General features: G+C 43.7%; 1 protein-coding gene across 3 annotated transcripts in view; it reads right to left on the bottom strand.

Annotated features, from left to right (window-relative positions):
- Nucleotides 1–3,083: 3,083 nt before the first annotated feature.
- The window catches only part of RCOR2 (REST corepressor 2), a 40,047-nt gene continuing 22,966 nt past the window's right edge, over nucleotides 3,084–20,164 (bottom strand). The window contains exons 3-13 of one of the 3 annotated variants that reach the window (XM_075326086.1): nucleotides 20,078–20,134; nucleotides 13,352–13,429; nucleotides 12,952–13,004; nucleotides 10,791–10,952; nucleotides 9,000–9,118; nucleotides 8,714–8,783; nucleotides 7,647–7,862; nucleotides 6,863–6,940; nucleotides 6,727–6,784; nucleotides 6,351–6,538; nucleotides 3,084–3,954 (exon numbers count right to left, since the gene is read on the bottom strand). In XM_075326086.1, coding sequence (XP_075182201.1) covers nucleotides 3,682–3,954; nucleotides 6,351–6,538; nucleotides 6,727–6,784; nucleotides 6,863–6,940; nucleotides 7,647–7,862; nucleotides 8,714–8,783; nucleotides 9,000–9,118; nucleotides 10,791–10,952; nucleotides 12,952–13,004; nucleotides 13,352–13,429; nucleotides 20,078–20,134 — 1,352 coding nt within the window. In that variant the 3' untranslated portion in view covers nucleotides 3,084–3,681. Of the gene's footprint in view, nucleotides 3,955–6,350; nucleotides 6,578–6,726; nucleotides 6,785–6,862; nucleotides 6,941–7,646; nucleotides 7,863–8,713; nucleotides 8,784–8,999; nucleotides 9,119–10,790; nucleotides 10,953–12,951; nucleotides 13,005–13,351; nucleotides 13,430–20,077; nucleotides 20,135–20,164 lie in introns of all 3 variants that reach the window. The other 2 variants (XM_075326085.1, XM_075326084.1) reach the window with 2 other exon arrangements.

Here is a 20,164-nt window from a genome sequence, read left to right as displayed (position 1 = left end):
AGCAATGATTCAACAGTGCCCCTGTGCTGAGATACCGGTCTGGACTGCAAGGCTTCTAGTATCTTAGCCATAGTCTCAGAGAGTTTATCCGTAAAGACTGCAAACTCTGTCCCCGTCACCTGGATAGTGTCAGCATGTGGTTCCCCCTGGGCCCCCCTTAGCAGAGGCTCCGGCTGAGTAAGTGCCACAGGGGCCGAGCAGTGCACACAATGAGGGTCAGTGGAACCTGCCGGTAGCGGGGTCGTACATGCGGCGCAGGCAGCATAGTAAGCCTGTGGTTTGGCACCCCTGCCTTTTGTGGGCGCCATGCTGTTGTCTTCCCTGAGCAACACAATAGGGTATATAGCCAGAATCAACTGTGCACCATACAGTGTAAAGTATATCCTATAAACATATAATTTATAATTACACTTCTGCACAAATGGGGCTAGCACCACAGGTGCTGCTTACCACCCGCTTAAAGCGGTTGTGAGGCCACCAGAATCCCTGCCTGGGTCTCCCAGAATTTGTCCCCTTCTGCAGCGTTCAAGGAGCTGACAGGAATGGCTGCCGGCGTCCTGAGGAGAGGAGGGAGCCGTGGGCGTGACCCAGAAAGTGCGGGAACTGGTGCCCCACTGTGCACAGTGAGAGGGGTGGAGTATGCAAAGCATGCTCCAGCCCTCAGTGCTGCTCGTCCTGTGCAGCGTCCCGCCCTTCCCCTGACTGGCAGGGCTGGGGGCGGGAGGAAAAGAGACTAGGCCGCAAAAGCCGGGGACTCGAGTAATAAGCGCGGCCGCCGTATAAGCGCGGCCGGCGCGGAGGTCCCCGGCGCACTAAAAGTCCCAGCCGCGCCGCAGTGTTAACAATGGCAGCGGCGGTCAGCGCGGTAGTCCCCATACACAACCACACTCAGCGACGCTGCAGTGTGTAATGGCACATTTAACACGGTCAGCGCCGCGGTCCCCGGTGCACTAGCACACCCAGCAATGCTGGAGTGTTGCTGTGCGCGGTCCCCACAGGGACGCAGAGTACCTCCAAGTAGCAGGGCCATGTCCCTGAACGATACTCAGCTCCTATCCAGCAGAGTCCTCAGGAGCTGTGGATGGAGCACGGCCTCAGTGCCTGGAGACCGATAGGATCCCACTTCACCCAGAGCCCTAAGGGGGATGGGGAAGGAAAACAGCATGTGGGCTCCAGCCTCCGTACCCGCAATGGATACCTCAACCTTAACAACACCGCCGACAAGAGTGGGGTGAGAAGGGAGCATGCTGGGGGCCCTATATGGGCCCACTTTTCTTCCATCCGACATAGTCAGCAGCTGCTGCTGACTAATCTGTGGAGCGGTGCGTGCATGTCTGCCTCCTTCGCACAAAGCAAAAAAAACTGAGGAGCCCGTGGGAGCACGGGGGGTATATAGGCAGAAGGGGAGGGGCTTTACACTTTTAGTGTAATACTTTGTGCGGCCTCCGGAGGCATAGCCTATACACCCAATTGTCTGGGTCTCCCAATGGAGCGACAAAGAAATCCATACCTTTATGTCTCATTTCAGATGATTTTTCACAACAAAGTAAATGAGCTCTTCCAGGGTATGGGGCGGATGCTGCCTTGGAAGATAACTCCGCCTCCAGAGATTATTTTAAATAAAATTGGCATTACCAGTGTGAAACGAGTAATTGATATAGAACAGGAGAAATGAAATTTATCTTCTGTCACACACTGTTTGCAGCTCCATGAGCTCTGCTTCATTGCAACACTGTCTGCCTGAGAGGTGGAGGCTGAAGCTGAGAGGAACCTGCAGAAGTGTCAGCTATAAATCACACACAGACTAAAGAATGTATGTCTGGAACACCAATGGTGTGAACAGGGTGCAAGACTCAAAAATATACAACTAAACAATAGGATAAAGAATTGCACACCAGTCACAATGTATAGGGGAATAATGAAAAGCATAACTGCTATAGGAATACTAGACTGAAAAATACAATGGACTATCTGAAATAAGTGAAAAATATGAAAATAGTATCTGCATAACTGCTATGAAAAATAGGAATGAGAGATATTTAGCCATTGTATTGATCAATGCAAAGGAGCCCTAAAACCAAACGCCAAGGTAATCATACTGACTAAAGAATGTATGTCTGGAACACCAATGGTGTGAACAGGGTGCAAGACTCAAAATTGGCATTACCAGTGTGAAACGAGTAATTGATACAGAACGGGAGAAATGAAATTTATCTTGTGTCACACACTGTTTGCAGCTCCCTGAGCTCTGCTTCATTGCAACACTGTCTGCCTGAGAGGTGGAGGCTGAAGCTGAGAGGAACCTGCAGAAGTGTCAGCTATAATCACACACCACTCTGCAGTGAGATTAGAGAGCGACCATCACACATCACACTAGTAACGCCCCTAATATTTAAAATCCCGCTGTGGAGGCGGGATTATTGTCCCACTCCATAGCCTGGAAGATCTCATTTACATAAAGCGACCAAAGATGATATTTCCACAACAAGGCTTCTGATATGAGACAAAGGTATGGACTTTTTAAGCATTCTATAACCTGTATGTACATATTAACAGATTAACAAGGTTAAAGTGGTGACAGATTCCCTTTAATGGATGCTCAAAAAAAAAAAAAGTTTAAACAAAATTGATTACATCCATTTTGAGTGAAAAAAAATTTCCGCACTCAACTGACCCAGCCTGGGTTATGGTTCTGTATAACCAATTACATCAGTTTTTCTCGCACTGTTCTTTTAGTGGGACATAAACGGTGGTTTGTAGAACTGGTTTATGTAAAAGGGACGAAGTACCAGAAAACCTTCATTGTGAACCTAGTTTACTGGTGGAACAATTTTACACCAACATTTTAGAGAAATCACATTTCTGTGTATAAAATAAATGTATCACTTTGTGCTAATCAGCAAAGTATCATTCTTTTCCAAAGTAATGGAAAGGTTTGGAAAAATTGCCCTTCAGTCATTTTGTAAGGATCTATGGAATATAGTCAGCATAAGCCGGCAAGATCAGTAGAAGACGGTATGATGATACTAAATCATCTAGATACATTTTCAAACACTAATCTGAAGCGACATTAGGAAAGAAGTGATTTTTATTAACTATTCACAAAGATAAGTCACTACTACATACCTGGTAAGTGTATCCTAGCATGGCCGAACAACAACGTCACACCAACTGTCTAATGACACCACCCTGATAATAGGCTTACCGATCGCCACCACGCTCATGTGGACGTAGAAATAAAGCCTTCTTGGAGACATTTCCCCACAGCTGTAGACGTTTACTTTTTAAGTATACATAATAATGCCACAGCAGACACATCCCCAAAGAAAACAGCAGTTTTAAGTTTGTTCTTATAGTTGAATCCGAGATGGAAGAGTCCAATGAGCCTTAAGATGGCAACAGCACATACATACATAATCAATGGGAAAAAAGCTCCCTTCTTAATTCCCTTAAAGGCAATTCATATTTCAGGGCTTTTTTATTCCTCCTTTTGTGCTCTACGATTCATCGCTCCACATGAACTGGACAAGGCTCCCTCCCGCACCATGTTTAGGGCTGAATGGATGAGTAGTTTCACAGGTCAGATGTTTAAATACTACAATTTCACTGCTAGCCCCCCCCCCCCATAAATAAACCCACCCCATTCACAATTTGCCATAGGTAAGGTATGACGATTCTTCTTCATGAGAAGGCTGGCTCTGCATGATTTCCTAGAAGGGCAGGGGGTGCACGAGGGCTCTGCCGGGGAGCCGGACGCACGAGAGGTGGAGGACGAGGTTGGAGGAGGCGTCCCGGCTGGAGCGGAGGTGGCTGGCGGTGCAACGTGGGAGCTGATGGAAGAGCTGGACGCAGTAGTGGAGGAGGAAGCGACAACGTGGCGGCGGCGGCAGCAGGTGGCGCTGTCGTAGTTGGCATTACTGTCTGCGTGGTAGAGGAGACTGATGTGATTTGTACCTATAGACAAATAATATGGAAATGTTATTTATTCCTTGTCATTGGTCCAATTAAGGCAAAGATTAATATTTTTTGTAATAAAAAATTTTTTAGATGCAATTCATCAACCACAACTTGTAATATTGGAATAGTTTCCTCATAAACAACTAAGTTATAAGTAAAAACAAATAGTTCTTAATAGAAAAGAAAGGGCAGGTGCATATTCCAACTCAATAAAAGAGTGCAACAAGTAAATAATCACTCTGTGGATCGGTGGGGGCCATGACAGCCACAATTTACACTAATGACTTGTCTAATTAAAGAGGCACTTTGCATTGAGAAAGTGGAAAATGAAAAATCACCAATTCTATAAAAGGTCTCAAAACTTACAGAGAGGAGGAGGAGCTGTGGAGAAAATAAAGCGCAATAGGGTCTTACCCTTATAGGCACAGGGCAATAAGCAAGGGGAGCAATTATACTCACCAACTGTAGTTGTGACAGTCACAACTACTATAATCGCATATACAATAGATCCAGGCAGCGGCAACCCAAGACGACTTGATAACAGAGAACAATTGTAGAAGAAAGGGTTTTCTATACCGCGCCAATGATCACAACAGGGGAGATCGGAATGATGTGGCTTTATTGTAGCACAGGTCTACGCGTTTCAGGAGCTCTGCTCCCTTCCTCAGGACCATAGAAACCATAGAAAGGAATAGATTTGATGTTGTTTCTATGGTCCTGAGGAAGGGAGCAGAGCTCCTGAAACGCGTAGACCTGTGCTACAATAAAGCCACATCAATCCGATCTCCCCTGTTGTGATCATTGGCGCGGTATAGAAAACCCTTTCTTCTACAATTGTTCTCTGTTATCAAAACTTACAGAGAGGGCACTCACACCACTGTATTAAGTCGGATGAGTGTGATCAGATTTTTTTTCTATCTGATTGCAATCAGACCAAGGTTATTCAACAGCACAGTGCTGGAGCCAGATTTTTCACGAAGGGACTGAAAAAAATTGCAAAATGCTGCGATTTACAGCACAGATTGGTAAAGTCTGAGTCATGTGTATGAGTACGTGTAAATCCGAGAGCAGTCCGATTTCCAAACACTCACAATGGAGAAAATGGCGAAGTTTTGTTCTTTATCTTCTCTTCATAGTATGATCTGATTCTCTCAAATGAGAGAATCTGAGTACACTAGGTGTCATTAGTATAATGGACCCAATTCTCTCGGATGAGAGTATCTACAGTTGTGCAACTCTAGCCAGATGCGAGCTTTACTGGGTATGATGGGGATCAGGAGAATTGCTATCACCAAACTGTTAAATTCTAGTGCATATGGTGCCTTTAGATGACCAATCACTGAGGCTTCTCCCTGGCCCCCTGCAGGCTTCCCCCTGGCCCCCCGCAGGCTTCCCCCTGGCCCCCCGCAGGCTTCCCCCTGGCCCCCCGCAGGCTTCCCCCTGGCCCCCCCCGCTCCACTTGCCTACACTGAGGTCTGCCTAGCATGAATCAGCTTATAGATCCACAATTTGGACTAAAGTAATGTCCACTCTAGTTGCCATTAATATAATAAGAAGGGGAGGATACATTTTTAAAATATCGTACAAGGTAAAATGTATCAAAAATGTATAAGGAGTAGTGAAGACTATGGATAACATGGACATTATAGTGAGCTTTAGACTGCATTCATACAATGGTATGGCATCCCATGAGATATGCTAATGACCCTCAGCTCCTGCTGTGCTGCCAGGATGAGCCGAGTGTCATGCAACTGTGATCTGTTCCTGAAATCGGCTCACAGCTGCGGAGGAGAGGGAGGAATTACTCTCCCCATCTCCTCCATTGTAAGCTGATGCGATTATCGCACTGCACTCCGGTGTCATCCAAGTGCAGTCTGATGTTTCATTCGCACCCATAGACTAGTATGAGTGCAAGTGACACAGTTCTCACTGACAATCGCAGCATGCTGTGACTTTTCACTCATCCAGAATCTGGATGAGAAAAAAAGCTGATCATCTGCTCTTCCTGATTGAATAGCATTGGTCCGAGTGCAATGTGAGATTTTCTCGCATTGCACTCGTCTGATACATATGCTCGTGTGAGCATACCCTTAGGTGCAGACCCCTATCTTTCGCTGTTCGGCGCCAACTTGGACTGAGCAGCAGATCTTGATGTCCATTCTCCAGTGTCAGATAACGCAGAACAAACCCTCTGATGACCACATTCAGGTGGTTATTTCTATAAAGCAGTAGCCTCCTAACAATCTGTTTGGTGCCATCGTTACATAGTTCTGATTTGGTAGTCAGCTATCCAGATTGTTACTCTAGTTTTTCTTTAAAAAAAAAAACAAAAAAAAAAAACACACCTTTTGGTGGAAAACTAAGTAAAACAGATGTCTCTGATAAAGTCTTACCTCGTCTTCATCTTCAGTTACTGTCTGAGAGGAGCCGGAGGTTTTACTCGTGGAGTCCGCTGGTGAATTCGATGGAGCGACGTCCTGTTCCGCCTCCCATTCCTGAAGCACTTCCTCCAAGTTAAACCGTCTACGATAACTTATGAAAAATGTCTTCACCTGGGCTGGAGTTTTATTACCCAGAACTTCTGCAATAGCCTGAAAATCCTTACCATATCGCCTTACAGCTAGAACAGCAACAAGAAACTATTCTCTATTTGTACGTTGCAGGGTGGTTCCATCCCGCCCCAGTAACACGTCACAAGCAGAGTCACCTCCAGCCATCTTACAGCACAAGTTACGCTACATTTGCTCCACACCCCACACCTGAACGTACCTTGTACAGCGAGGAGCTGCTCGTCCGTAGTCCAGCGAGCGTTCAGTTTCATGTTCAGCTATGGGAAATAAATGGTAAAATGCTCAATAAATACAAATCAGGCTAATAGAAATGCTCAGATGTTGAGCAGACTCACCTCCGGGGGTCTCAGGTCACTTATCCCTTCGCTTATAGTCTCTTTTAAGCCACTGTTCATCTGTTTAATGTTCTGTACCTAAAAAAGTGCACATGGCGGTGACTATATCCACTTTTACCAAAATTAATACATTTGGTTGTGAAATGGAAAATTAACCCAGCTGCAACAAAGTCTTATAACAATATTTTAGTATGACCACTAATGCATAATCATAGAAAACACAAGGGCTGGTCTCATCACTACCGCCAGGATAAGATGATGATAAAGTGCCACCTAGTGGTCACATGGGGCACTGCAGGTCTTTGTTAGGCCGGTTTTACACATCCGGCTTTTCGCCGGTTTGACGGATGCGGCACACACCAGTAAGGTGTATACAAGTACACTGGCAGCGCAACAAGCGCCGGTCACATGCTGTCATGTGACCCGGAAGTTGCGGCGCTGCCACTGTGCTGTATCATACTGTACTTGCGGGCGCCACATCCGTCAAACCGGCAAAAAGCCAGATATGTGAAACTAGCCTTACACCCCAGCCTGCAACATTATCAGGGATCTACTACAAAATAATTTATCATATTGTATTGTAGTCTATAGATTCCCTAACTAGCTGCTAATATAATGTCTTTAGCAAGACAAGACCCATACAAAACAGGTAGGACAAAAATCTAGAGCAAGCACCAAGTTTGCATGCAAGTAATTATTTGACCAGAGGAAAAACATCCTTGAACCTTTCAATCCGTACTGGTAACCGTTTATATAGAACAATACCGATGACAATCGTTCCTACCTGTCGCTTAAGTGAGACCAGCTGGGTGTCCAAGTGACTCAGAGTGAGTGACGGCATTTCGGAACTGGCGCACACCGCAGAAATATCACTTTTGATCAGATGCATGCCTTTTGGTGGCCTCCTACGTGATCTTAATGGGTGATGTCGGTATTGAGACACCACAGGTTCCTTTTTGACCGGTCCGGGCTTTCCGCTTGTTAGAGATTTCTGAGGGTCCTAGAACATTCGAGAAACAAAGAACAGAAGTGAAAATTTCCATTGGGAAAAAGTTAAAGTGCACCAATCACCAGGATTTTCCTATAAAACCTAAAGTCAGCGCTATACTGGCATTATCATGCTGATCCTATACATACCTTTAGTTGTCAGCTAGGATATATAGGTTTTGAAACACAAGCAAGTTTGTAAAATGAACAGTTTGTTTTTTGTTTGTTTTTTTTGAATGGCAGCAGCTGTGCTGATCAGCTGATAACTGGGGTGGGTATTCATAGTGATTTCCGCTCCCCTGTCTGTTCTTCCCCCTGTTATTTATGCTAATTCTATTATAGAAGCGTTTTGCTAAGTGGCTAGAAGGACCTGTGCTGAGGTCATACTCTTGTGACCAGAAGGGCCGGGGCATCAGCCAATAGAAAAATAATCTTGCTTCCTGGTATCAGCTATGTTGGCTGAGGCCCTGCCCCTTCTGGTCACATGGGTATGACATCAGCACAGGTCCTTCTAACCACTTATTTATGCTGATTTTGTTTTACTAACAGATAGGGGGAGGACGTACAGGTGGGGGAGGGCGGGAATCACTATAAATACCCCCCAGCTATCAGCTGATCGGCAGCCGCTGCCACTCAAAAAGCTGCTCATTTTACAAACTTTACTTAATTGTGTTTCAAAACTTATACATCCAAGCTGACAAGTAAAGGTATGTATGGGACAGCATAATAGTGCCAGTATAGCGCTGGCTTTAGGTTATATGGAAAAATCCTGGTGATTGGTGCACTTTAAAAAAAACAACGTGATGAACCAAAACCACAGTGAGCATCCCAGATGAAAATTGAGGATGTAGAAAATTATTTCACCTCCTTCTTAATGTCGGCAGCATCCACGTCATTGTTAGTAATTTTCTGAACATTATCGGCTTCTTCACTGCTATGAAAAAGATGTGAGAATTCAGTGTAAGAACTAAAATCATAGAAAGCCCAACTCTATGCAGAGTATTACTGGTTTCCTTGCCTGACTGCCCATTACATTACTTTGAACCATTCCTATCATATCCCCCTCCTGTATGACGATTCTCCACAAGCCTCCAGTGCTTGACAGTACTATATATTGCATTCCTTTTCCCTCACGGGTTCTTGGTCTCACCCCTCCTCCCGTTTGCTTTGCAGTCGACGGGCCTGCCGATCCATCACGCTGGTTCTGCTGCGTGTCTTCTTCCAGGAGTAGTAGTACTTCACCAGACTGGGGATCAGTTTATCTGGCAGCTGAAACAGTGAAGACACTTACATGGACTATTCGTACACAGGTCAGACTGAAGATCGGCGGAGTGCAACGGGACACTAAACAAGCCTGGCACATATTGGGCTTTATCAGCCTATAAATTATATCTATCTAGGTCCAAATTTGTGCCTTTTGTCAAATTATGGCCTCAAACTTCATATGCCGGACAGTCGTTTGCCAGGCCTCCTCTGTTGAATTCCACCTACTTTGACTATCTCAAAGTCACAAAAGTTACAAAAAAATAGTGAAAATACTGTCAAACATGTAAAGTTGCTACTATTAAATGCCCCAAAACTGTCAATATCCAGCAGATTACCATAGCCCCTTTATGGTTAGCCCAATATCAAACACGTGACCATGGCCCCCTTATGGCAGCCCAATATGTGGAGTGGTGATCATGGCCCCTTTATGGCAGCCCAATATCCAGCAGGTGACCATGGCCCCTTTATGTAGCCCAATATCCAACAGGTGATCATGACCCCTTTATGGTAGCCCAATATGTGGAGTGGTGACCATTGCCCCTTTATGGTAAGCCCAACATCCGGCAGGTGACCATGGCCCCTTTACGGCAGCCCAATATCCGGCAGGTGACCATGGCCCCTTTACGGCAGCCCAATATCCAGCAGGTGACTATGACCGCTTTATGGCATCCCAATATCCAGCAGGTGACCATGGACCCTTTATAGTAGCCCAATATCTGCCAGCCCAATATCTAGCAGGTGACCATGGCCCCTTTACGGCAGGCCAATATCTAGCAGGTGACCATGGCCCCTTTATGGCAGCCCAATATGCAGCAGTTGACCATGGCCCCTTTATGGAAGCCCAATATCCAGCAGGTGACCATGGACCCTTTATAGTAGCCCAATATCTGCCAGCCCAATATCTAGCAGGTGACCATGGCCCCTTTACGGCAGGCCAATATCTAGCAGGTGACCATGGCCCCTTTATGGCAGCCCAATATGCAGCAGTTGACCATGGCCCCTTTATGGAAGCCCAATATCCAGCAGGTGACCATGGCCCCTTTACGGCAGCCCAATATCCGGAAGGTGACCATGGCCCTTTTATGGCAGCCCAATATCCAGCAAATGATCATGACCCATTTATGGTAGCCCAATATGTGGAGTGGTGATCATGGCCCCTTTATGGCAGCCCTATAGCCAGCAGGTGACCATGGCTCCTTTATGTAGCCCAATATCCAACAGGTGATCATGACCCCTTTATGGTAGCCCAATATGTGAAGTGGTGATCATGGCCCCTTTATGGCAGCCCTATAGCCAGCAGGTGACCATGGCTCCTTTATGTAGCCCAATATCCAACAGGTGACCATGGCCCCTTTATGGTAGCTCAATATGCAGCAGGTGACCATGGCCCCTTTATGGTAGCCTAATATGCGGCAGGTGACTCTGGCCTATTTATGGTAGCCCAGTATGTGGGGTGGTGACCATGGCCCTTTTATAACAGCCCAATACCGGGAGATGAACATGGCCACTTTATGGTAGCCCAATATCCAGTAGGAGACCAAGGTCCCTTTATGGTAGTAGTATCATCGCCTATAGCACACATTCATAACAACTGATATGCCTCCATCATTTCACAAAAGTAAATAAAATTGTAGTCAGTAAATATATGGCGTCAGTATATAGCTATTAAGGTTACCATTTGCTGTATTCGCTGGAAGCATTTTCCATGAAAACTGAACGCCTGTTCAAAAAGAACTTTATCCTCCACACTCCACTCATCAGGAAACGGAGTAAAATTTGCAAGGTCAGCGAGAGAGCGTTCAACATCATGTTTGTGCCAGAGCAGCATGCCGAGTGCCTGTTAGTGTCCGGGTGACAGAGTAGGAAGTGAAGGAGTAGGATTGAGATAAGAAGCGTGGCAGGAAAAGTAAATGACAGACCGATGAAGAAATGGGAGTAGGGAGTGGGATGGAATAAGGAGAAGAAATTAAGAGAAAAAGAAAAAATGCATGAAAAAAAGGGAGGGATTTAAAAACAAACAAGACTGAATTAATAAATAACCTGTTAAAAATCAGGATTTCTTTCAAATATTTTATTTTTGATATCAGAATATGTATTATAAAATAAATAAAGAAAAATAAATAAAAACCTTTTAATTTTTGTATTGAAGGCATTCTAGACTCATAATTCTGGGGGTGGGGGGGGGGGGGTGTTCAGAAATTATCCCTATACATTAGCAGCAATAAACAAACAGACTCTGACCTTATCTTTTACATTGAAGCATCTAATGAGCGTGTGCAAAGGTGAATGTGAAGGGAGGGGGAGCAAGGGAGCTGTGACATCACCTCTGTTATCAGCTGTTTATAGAGCTGTGACCTATTATTGCCTGTTATGATAATGAGACTGCCTAATGTTTCTTGTTATTGTAATGCTGCCTGAGATGATAATGAGACTGCTGAATGTTACCGGTTATTGTAATGCTGCCTGTTTCGATAATGAGACTGCCTAATGTTTCTTGTTATTGTAATGCTGCCTGTGATGATAATGAGACTGCTGAATATTACCAGTTATTCTAATGCTGCCTGTGATGATGAGACTGCTGAATATTACCAGTTATTCTAATGCTGCCTGTGATGATAATGAGGCTGCTGAATATCACCAGTTATTGTAATGCTGCCTGTGATGATAATTAGACTGCTGAATATTACCAGTTATTCTAATGCTGCCTGTGATGATAATGAGACTGCTGAATATTACCAGTTATTCTAATGCTGCCTGTGATGATAATGAGACTGCTGAATATTACCAGTTATTGTAATGCTGCCTGTGATGATAATGAGACTGCTGAATATTACCAGTTATTCTAATGCTGCCTGTGATAATGAGACTGCTGAATGTTACAGATTATTGTAATGCTGCCTGTGATGATAATGAGACTGCTGAATGTTACCAGTTATTGTAATGCTGCCTGTGGTGATAATGAGACTGCTGAATGTTACCAGTTATTGTAATGCTGCCTGTGATAATGAGACTGCTGAATGTTACAGGTTATTGTAATTCTGCCTGTGATGATAATGAGACTGCTGAATGTTACCAGTTATTGTAATGCTGCCTGTGGTGATAATGAGACTGCTGAATGTTACCAGTTATTGTAATGCTGCCTGTGATAAGGAGACTGCTGAATGTTACCAGTTATTGTAATGCTGCCTGTGATAAGGAGACTGCTGAATGTTACCAGTTATTGTAATGCTGCCTGTGATAATGAGACTGCTGAATATTACCAGTTATTGTAATGCTGCCTGTGATGATAATGAGGCTGCTGAATATCACCAGTTATTGTAATGCTGCCTGTGATGATAATGAGACTGCTGAATATTACCAGTTATTCTAATGCTGCCTGTGATGATAATGAGACTGCTGAATATTACCAGTTATTCTAATGCTGCCTGTGATGATAATGAGACTGCTGAATATTACCAGTTATTGTAATGCTGCCTGTGATGATAATGAGACTGCTGAATATTACCAGTTATTCTAATGCTGCCTGTGATAATGAGACTGCTGAATGTTACAGATTATTGTAATGCTGCCTGTGATGATAATGAGACTGCTGAATGTTACCAGTTATTGTAATGCTGCCTGTGGTGATAATGAGACTGCTGAATTTTCAGTGTTGTTTAAGTACTACTACACACGCTGCTGATCTATATTCCTTCATTTAGAATATATGACACAAGCAACAGCTTCTCTACAAAAATGTATGGACAAGAGAGTCTACCTTTTTGGGGACACCTGCCTAGCGGACTGAAGGATGAAGATTTTTAGAAAATAAAGAGCTCCATTTTGGTCCTAATTACCTGCTCCACATTGTAGCCATGTTTCTCCTTTGCCATTGAGATGTACTCATCCACTACAAAACGAAAAGCAAGCGGGCATAAAGAACACAATCTAAAAAGGATCCCTTCATCTTTAACCCATCACCTTCTGCCTTATATGAAGACTTAAGGCCAGTGTAAAACCAAAGATGATTAATCTGAATATAAAAAAGCCACAGATTTAAATTTTGAGGTTTCTTAATTCTAAATTTGCAACAAACAAAAAGAAAACAAACATTTTGGCTGTGAATGGAGCGGTCAGTGTTTCCATCATCTTGCTATGAATCTCCTCTCCATGCTGCATTATTCTTTCCATCAGACGCCTGAATGACACTGAAGAGCCCTCAGCAGAAGAAGAATAAAGGCAACAACATGCACTTACATTTGGCATCTGATACAAAATGGTTGGGTGACCACACCAACATCCCCTTCATCTCCACGTTAATCTGTGCGGCATAATCTGTAGAGAAATTCAGAAATTCTACTAAAAGATTTTCTTGTTGCGGGTTATAAAAAGAAAAGAAAAAAAAAAAAAACCCACTTATTCTTATACCCTCATTTTCTATACACTTCATATTAATATACTGTATTCATTTACGATTTCCCCTAACAACACCGCTGATTGAATGGTTGACTTGAAAGAAGGCAATGACAAGTCTGTAGAAGGAAATGTTCCATCTAATTGAGCCGACTGCTTCTTGGCAAGGAAAAAGATTGGAAGAGGACCTTTACAATGGGGGCAACATAAGCCCAAAATCCTTAAAAGGGAGCCTGACAGCTGAAACATACTGCCATGATGTTAGCCATGGATGTTATTCTCTGGAACACCGCAGCATTTCAGAGTCAAACATACATTAAAAGTCGCAAAGGATGACTAGTCAGGAAGGCGGGTCCCTAGCCGCTTCTCTCCGCCTTCTTCCCTCTACCCGAGTACATATATAGGGATAGACTTGTCAGTAGGGGCTGTATGGAGCATGGCAGCGCGGTGGGTGAGATGATCTGTTGGCGGTGCGGGCTTCAAAAAATAGCCCCCGGAGTCGGTGCATGCCTACATGGAGCTCTCGGCTCAAGATCTCATCTGCGCATGCGCCGCCTCCGGCCCATTGATCTCCCAAGGGTGGACTTAAGGAAAATGTTGCCCCAGAGCTGGCGCATGCACAGATGAGAACTTGGCTTGTCATTGAGCCGAGAGCTCAATCTGCGCAAGCGCCGACTGCAGACACCATTTCTTTGAAGCTTGCCACCAACAGAGCATCAGTGACACCTGCCGCACCACCCTGTTCCATATAGAAAGCACTGCGCCCACAGGCAGCACAGCCCCCACTGCAGCCAGCACAGACCCCACCACAGTGCCTGCAGCATTGCACTATTCCAGCACCGTCCCTGCCTCCTGTGACCCTGCTCTACCACCACTGCTGCCCCCCCTCCGGTGAGACACCACCTGAGTATAAGATGGACTGCTTTATTTTATTTTTTTTTCTCTTTAAGTTTGGGGTACGCCTTAGAATCCGGTGTGCTTATAAAATGAAAAATACAGTATGTATTTCCCTGAAAAGCCATTGCATTTCAGAATTAAACATACATGGCCAAACCAGACACACTATTTGCAGATACATGTTTCGAGTTGTTTGCCCATCATCAGTGCAAACCAAAGATTGATTGATCGCGATTTTAAGGGGAAACCTTTCTCCTTGAGGAAAATGCTAAACTGGTGTAAATGTTCCCCATTAGAAGCCACTGTCTCAGCCAAATCAAAACTTCCTGCTTTGCACTAATGAAGGGCAAACAACCTGAAACCCTCTTTCTGCAAATCAAGTGTTTGCTTTTGGATTTTTAGCCCAAGACATGTGGCAAGGCTCCTTGATGGGTCAATGTTGACTTTTAGGATTGCTACATTCAATAGGTCTTCTTCCTCTGTGAATGTATTTGCATACTTAAATTCCCAGAGGAGCACTGCATACCCCAAAAGTCTCCGTACCCTAGCGCTGCACTCCCCACAAACAGAAAAAGGCCATTTTTTTCTTGGTTGTCATCCTAATTTTATCTATGTAACATCCATTTATTTTCCTCATCTGTTTTTAAAATTCTGATGGAGGTAGACAACTTTTTTTTTTTATATTATCAATCAAAAAATACCTCAAGAAGGAATAGGTGTCTTTTTTCACGTTAAAAAATAATTTTTTATTCAGATATTTTGGTTAAAATTACATCAAATGCATATTTATAAATACTAATAAAAGGACTGGATAAAATGCCCATAATACAACAGCAGCAGTTAAACCAAAAATTACAACCTTTTAATTATTAGACCAACTAGTATGTAATATAATTTTGATGTTTTTCAAAAAATAAAGCATAAAGTGCAAAGTGCTTTTTCATTATAGAAAACACCAAACAATTGTGGTAAGGAAGGCATTTAAGTAAAAAATCATTATAATGCAAGTGCCAATAAACCGCAATGAATATTGCTGAATACAAAATACCTTAGAGATGGTCAGGGTTGTTAGGTATGCCGCATATATCCCGACGCGCGTTTCAGCGTACTTTCTTCAGGGGATGCTTTTTTTTTTTTATCCATAGACTCTTAAAGCACCACTGCGGAGTTTCTTATTTTATTTCACTGTCAGAGTGGTGCTTTCAATCTATGTCCCATGCCCTCTCTCTTATACTCACCCTCCAGCGTCTACATCTTTTATCTGCATTACTCCAGTCGGTTTTCGTCAGTTTGTGAACTGCCGGCTGTGTCAGTGTTTCATGTAGCTCGCCAGAGGTCGCAAAAATCAATACAAGTCTATGAGAGCCTCATTGTGACTCACAGACTTCAATGAAACCTTGCTAACCTTGGATGTACTGGTACGTCCTGGAGATCATGCAGGCACCGGAGCTGTACACGCGCGATCACAGCCAGTGATAGCCAAGCTCTGCCTGTCATAGCCAGGGCTGGTCCCCACACCGTCTCTGGTTGTTTAACCCTCTAAATGCTGTAATCAATAGTGATTGCAGCATATAGAAGCTTGAGAGAGGGAGTGGGCTCCCCCTCTCTCACTCAATGAGGTCACCCTTGAAGAGATCACGGGTGGATGGTTGCCATAACCGCAGTAGCTCAAAGAATGACCTATTGATCTGTCATCTAAGGTAGCCTGTTAGACCATGCCAAGAGCATGGTCTAACAGACGTTCTGTCAGCATAATGTGGTTAAAAACAAGTAGCAAAAATTAAGCTTTTCACCCAAGATCAAAAAGTTAAATGTAAATAAAATATGGAATCCCTGAAAAGGTCATGTCGTCCCACAAAAAAACAAGCCCCCCAATCAGCTCTGTCAGCGGAAAAAAAAAAAAAAAGCCATAGCTGTGCAAAATCTTTTTTTCCATAAGTTTGTTTTTATTGTGTGAAGGAGGAAGAAAAAAAAAAAAAAGAAGGGGTATCAATGTATTCGTACTGACCTGAGGAATGAAGCTGTTTATTACTTTTCCCAAACAGTGAACAGCATAGTTACAAAAAAAAAAAAAAAATAATTTTTGAATTGCTGGTTTTTGTTCATTTTGCCTCCAAAAGAAAAATCAGAATAAAAAGTGATCAAAAAAATGTAATGTGCCCAAAATGGTACCAATAAAAACGCCAACTCATCCAGCAAAAAACAAGCCCTCACATGACTGGAAGAAGGATGAAAAAATGATAGCTTCCAAATATGAGGATGTGTTCCACTTTTTCAAAGTGTTGTTTCAGTGTGTGGTAATAGCCAAACATAAAAATACAATATAAACCTGGCATCACTGTAATCGCACCAACCCGAAAAATAAAACCATATAATTTATACCGCATAATGAACGGCATACAAAAATCAAAAATTCTTGACCTCACCTTCATTTGTTCATTCTGGATCCCAAAGGCTTTGCTCACATTTATCCTGTGCTCTATGCTGAGCGCTTACTTCTTATTCTGTCTCCGTAAGATCACAGTACGGCATGGCTCACAGTTATCCTGCGCTCTATATTGAGCACTTACTTCGCAGTTTACATGTAAATATCTGAAATGCGTTATTCAGACAGAAGTCCCGACTGAATATTCCCTATAATGAGGCAGATTGAGTCACTTTGGACACTCTTTGGCCTGTGATTCGATGGTGTCCGTCTTCTCAAACATTCATAAAAGTGCGGTCGACCACAATTTTGTACAATTCTGAAAAGATGGACTCCACTGAACAGAGGTCAGAGTACAAAGTAGCTTTGTCTGCCTTATTATAGTGAAAGGATCAAACATTTGTTGAATCTGAATCCCGTCATTCGGAGATTTAGGTGTAAACCTCAAAGTGCTCATTGTAGAGCACAGGATAAATGTGATCCAAAATGTCAATGTGGTGTCAATATGTTCACTGCACCACTAAATTAATACATTGAGGGGTGTAGTTTGTAAAGTGGAGTCACTTATAGGGGAGAGGGGGTCTGCATTTCTAGCACCTCAGGGGCTCTGCCAATGTGACATGGCATCCTCAAACCATTGCAGCAACGTATGAACTCTGATATGGTGCTCCTTCCCTTCTGCGCTTTGCACTGTGCCTCAAAGTAGTTTTCAACTACATATGGGGTATTCGTGTACTCAGGAGAAATTGCACAACAAATTTTACAGTTCATTTTGTAGCATTCATTTTCTCCCATTACAGCTTTTGAAAATTAAAAACTTGGGCCAAAGCAACCATTTATTAGAAAAAGGAAAAAAAAATGTGAAATTTACTTCGCTTAATGTTATACAATTCTGTGACTCACCTGAGGCTTAAAATTGCATGCCTAGATCCATTACTCGAGAGGTTTCGTTTCTAAAACGGGGTCACTTGTGGGGGAGCTCCACTATTTAAGTACACAGGGGCTCGGCAAACGCGACATGGCGTCTGCTTAACTATTTCAGCCAATTTTGCGCTACAAAAGTTTAAATGGTGCTCCTTCCCTTCAGACCCCTGCCGTGCACCCAAACAATAGTTTTCCACCATTTCGTTGAAGCGAAAATTTGAGTAATTTATCTCAATAGAACCTGTAGACATCCAGGCTTGTGCTGATGAAAATGCCCCATTCATTCAGATGTAGAAAATTTATCTTCACTCACGGAAAATTCTGCAACAAAATCTGACTAATGTGAATATACTCTTATGCCAAGACTTTGTGGAAGACACAAATGTGTTCATTCAAATGTGAATGAAGAGAATAAAAAATAAGTAAAGCTGCAAGGGTTAAAAGAAAGCCTTCAAACCCCTGAAACTCAAGAGGATTACATTAAAGGGAACCAAACATCAGGATTTTCGTGTATAAGGTGCAGCCAGTGCAGTACTGGCACTATCGGGCACATTGTGTACATACCATTAGTGTGCAGCTCGGATGTTTAAGCTGTGAAATCCAAGTTTATAAAGTTTGATTGACGTGTGCACCTCTACTGATAATGTCCGGGCGGGTTATGCACATGATTCCCCGCCCCCCCCACCCGCCGCCTGTTCCCCCCTCTCACTGGCTGTATGTAAATTTCTCTATTTAAAAAAACGGCGTCGGAGTTAGCGCCTGCGCATAGCGCTCATCTCCGGCGCCGTGTCTCTGAAGCCCACAGTACCTAGTATTGTGCATGAGTGGGCGGCGCATGCGCCCTCGCTTCTTCAGATCTCGTTGTGACCGCGGGAGCGCTCGCGGTAACAACAGGACTGGAGAACAGCTGATCTTACCCCGATTAGCTGCAGCAGACGTCTGCTACGATATCATCTGCTGCAGCTAATCGGTAAGATCAGCTGTTCTCCAGTCCTGTTGTGACCGCGCGCGCTCCTGTGGTCACAACGAGATCTTAAAAATCGAGGGCGCATGCGCCGCCCTCTCATGCACAATACTAGTTACTGCGGGCTTCAGAAACACGGCGCCGGAGATAAGCGCTATGTGCAGGCGCCAACTCCGACGCCGTGTAACTGAAGATTAGAAATGCACATACGGCCAGATAGGGAGGAACAGGCGGCGGGGTGGGGGGGGGGGGGTGTGTGGAATCATGTGCATAACCCACCCGGATATTACCAGCACACGTCAATCAAAAAGTGGATGAATTTTCAAACTTTATAAAGTTGGATTTCACAGCCTAAACATCCGAGCTGCCCACCAATGGTATGTACACAATGTGCCCGATAGTGCCAGTACTGCACTGGCTGCACCTTATACACGAAAATCCTGATGTTTGGTTCCCCTTAAATATCAATACTAATATAGTTGTATATGAGCTATAATTTATAACAGCAACATGTAATCCGTTTAGTCCTTCCTTACTAAGAATATCTGAAGGTAAAAATAGGACTCATCAGGGGTTTTTTAGTAAATGATTGTCTATCACATGGAATATAATATGTACGGTGGCTCAGTGGTTAGCACTGCAGTCTTGTGGTGGCTCAGTGGTTAGCACTGCAGTCTTGCAGCGCTGGGGTTCTGGGTTCAAATCCCACCAAGGGCACTATCTGCAAGGAGTTTGTATGTTCTCCCCGTGTTTGCGTGGGTTTCCTCTGGGTTCTCCGGTTTCCTCCCACACTCCAAAGACATACAGATAGGGACTTTAGATAGTGAGCCCCAATGGGGACAGTGTTCCTGATGTATGTAAAGCGCTGCGGAATATGTTAGCGCTATATATAATTATATATCCAAAAGTAGGTGAACAGAAAATAACTGGACCTGTGAAGCTGACTCAGTCGCCCTTAGCAACCAGCCAGATTCCACCTTTTATTTTCCAAACAGTCTGTGAAGAATGAAAGGTGGAATCTGATTGGTTGCTAAGGGCAACTGAGTCTTTCACTTTACACCATGTTTGGTAAATCTCCCTCTTCATGACCCTATTACACATACTGTCCACCTACTTTTGGACCACAGTGTGTGTGTGTGTGTGTGTGTGTGTGTGTGTGTGTGTGTGTGTGTGTGTGTGTGTGTGTGTGTGTGCGCAATATATATATACATACACACACACACACGGCAGGCTGAACAAAGTGGCTGCTGCAGGCAACATAATTAGATTGTAAAACTTTAAAAAAGGTTCTATGCACGGAATTCGTAGCTCGGTATCAATAGGTGTTTCAATATTTAATGTTACCTTAAATAGGATTTACCTGATTTGCACTCTGGAATCTGAGCCTGGTAATCCGAACCCACACGGATCATGCTGTCTAAAAGAAAAGAAAGAAAAATTAAATGAA

This window comes from Anomaloglossus baeobatrachus, chromosome 10 (assembly GCF_048569485.1).
Source record: "Anomaloglossus baeobatrachus isolate aAnoBae1 chromosome 10, aAnoBae1.hap1, whole genome shotgun sequence".
Classification (NCBI taxonomy): Eukaryota; Metazoa; Chordata; class Amphibia; order Anura; family Aromobatidae; genus Anomaloglossus; species Anomaloglossus baeobatrachus.
This window is presented reverse-complemented; position numbering and strand designations above follow the sequence as displayed.